Below are 732 nucleotides of genomic sequence, written 5' to 3' on the forward strand. Positions count from 1 at the left end.
GCCGGGCCCGGACGATGGCGAGGGCGCGCCGGACACCTCGCTGTGCCGCCTCTACCGGCACGTGTCGCACGACTTCCTGGAGATCCGCTTCAAGATCCAGCGCTTGCTGGAGCCGCGCCAGTACATGCTGCTGCTTCCGGAGCACGTGCTGGTCAAGATCTTCAGCTTCCTGCCCACCCGGGCCCTGGCGGCCCTCAAGTGCACCTGCCACCACTTCAAGGGCATCATCGAGGCGTTCGGCGTGCGCGCCACCGACTCGCGCTGGAGCCGCGACCCCCTGTACCGCGACGACCCCTGCAAGCAGTGCCGCAAGAGGTACGAGAAGGGGGACGTGTCGCTGTGCCGCTGGCACCCCAAGCCCTACCACCACGACCTGCCTTACGGACGCTCCTACTGGATGTGCTGCCGTCGGGCCGACCGCGAGACGCCCGGCTGCCGCCTCGGCCTGCACGATAACAACTGGGTGCTGCCCTGTAACGGGCCGGCGGGGGGCCGGGCCGGCCGAGAGGAGGGCAGGTGAAGGCGGGGGACCGGCGGGCAGAGCCTGCCACCGCCACCCCCACCCCCATCCCCTCCTACTGGGAGCGGAGAGCCAGGACTCTCAGACCAGGGAGCATGGGTTCCCCTCCGGAGCCGAGATTGGGGTTCAGGGAGTGACCCCAGCAAGCACTAGGATTGCCTGACCCCTGTCGGTTTCTTACTCCTCAGACCCAGGGCCGCGGACCCTCAAGG

At 69.0% G+C, this 732-nt stretch overlaps 1 protein-coding gene across 1 annotated transcript in view; it reads left to right on the forward strand.

The window, feature by feature from the left end:
• FBXO46 (F-box protein 46) overlaps window positions 1-520 on the forward strand; it is a 1,855-nt gene extending 1,335 nt beyond the window's left edge. The window contains exon 2 of the mRNA XM_007943063.2: window positions 1-520. Within this exon, the coding sequence (XP_007941254.2) occupies window positions 1-520 (520 nt within the window).
• Window positions 521-732: the final 212 nt, after the last annotated feature.

This window comes from Orycteropus afer, unplaced genomic scaffold, assembly GCF_000298275.1.
Source record: "Orycteropus afer afer isolate SDZICR_OR568_19922 unplaced genomic scaffold, OryAfe1.0 scaffold00099, whole genome shotgun sequence".
In the NCBI taxonomy this organism is placed as follows: Eukaryota; Metazoa; Chordata; class Mammalia; order Tubulidentata; family Orycteropodidae; genus Orycteropus; species Orycteropus afer.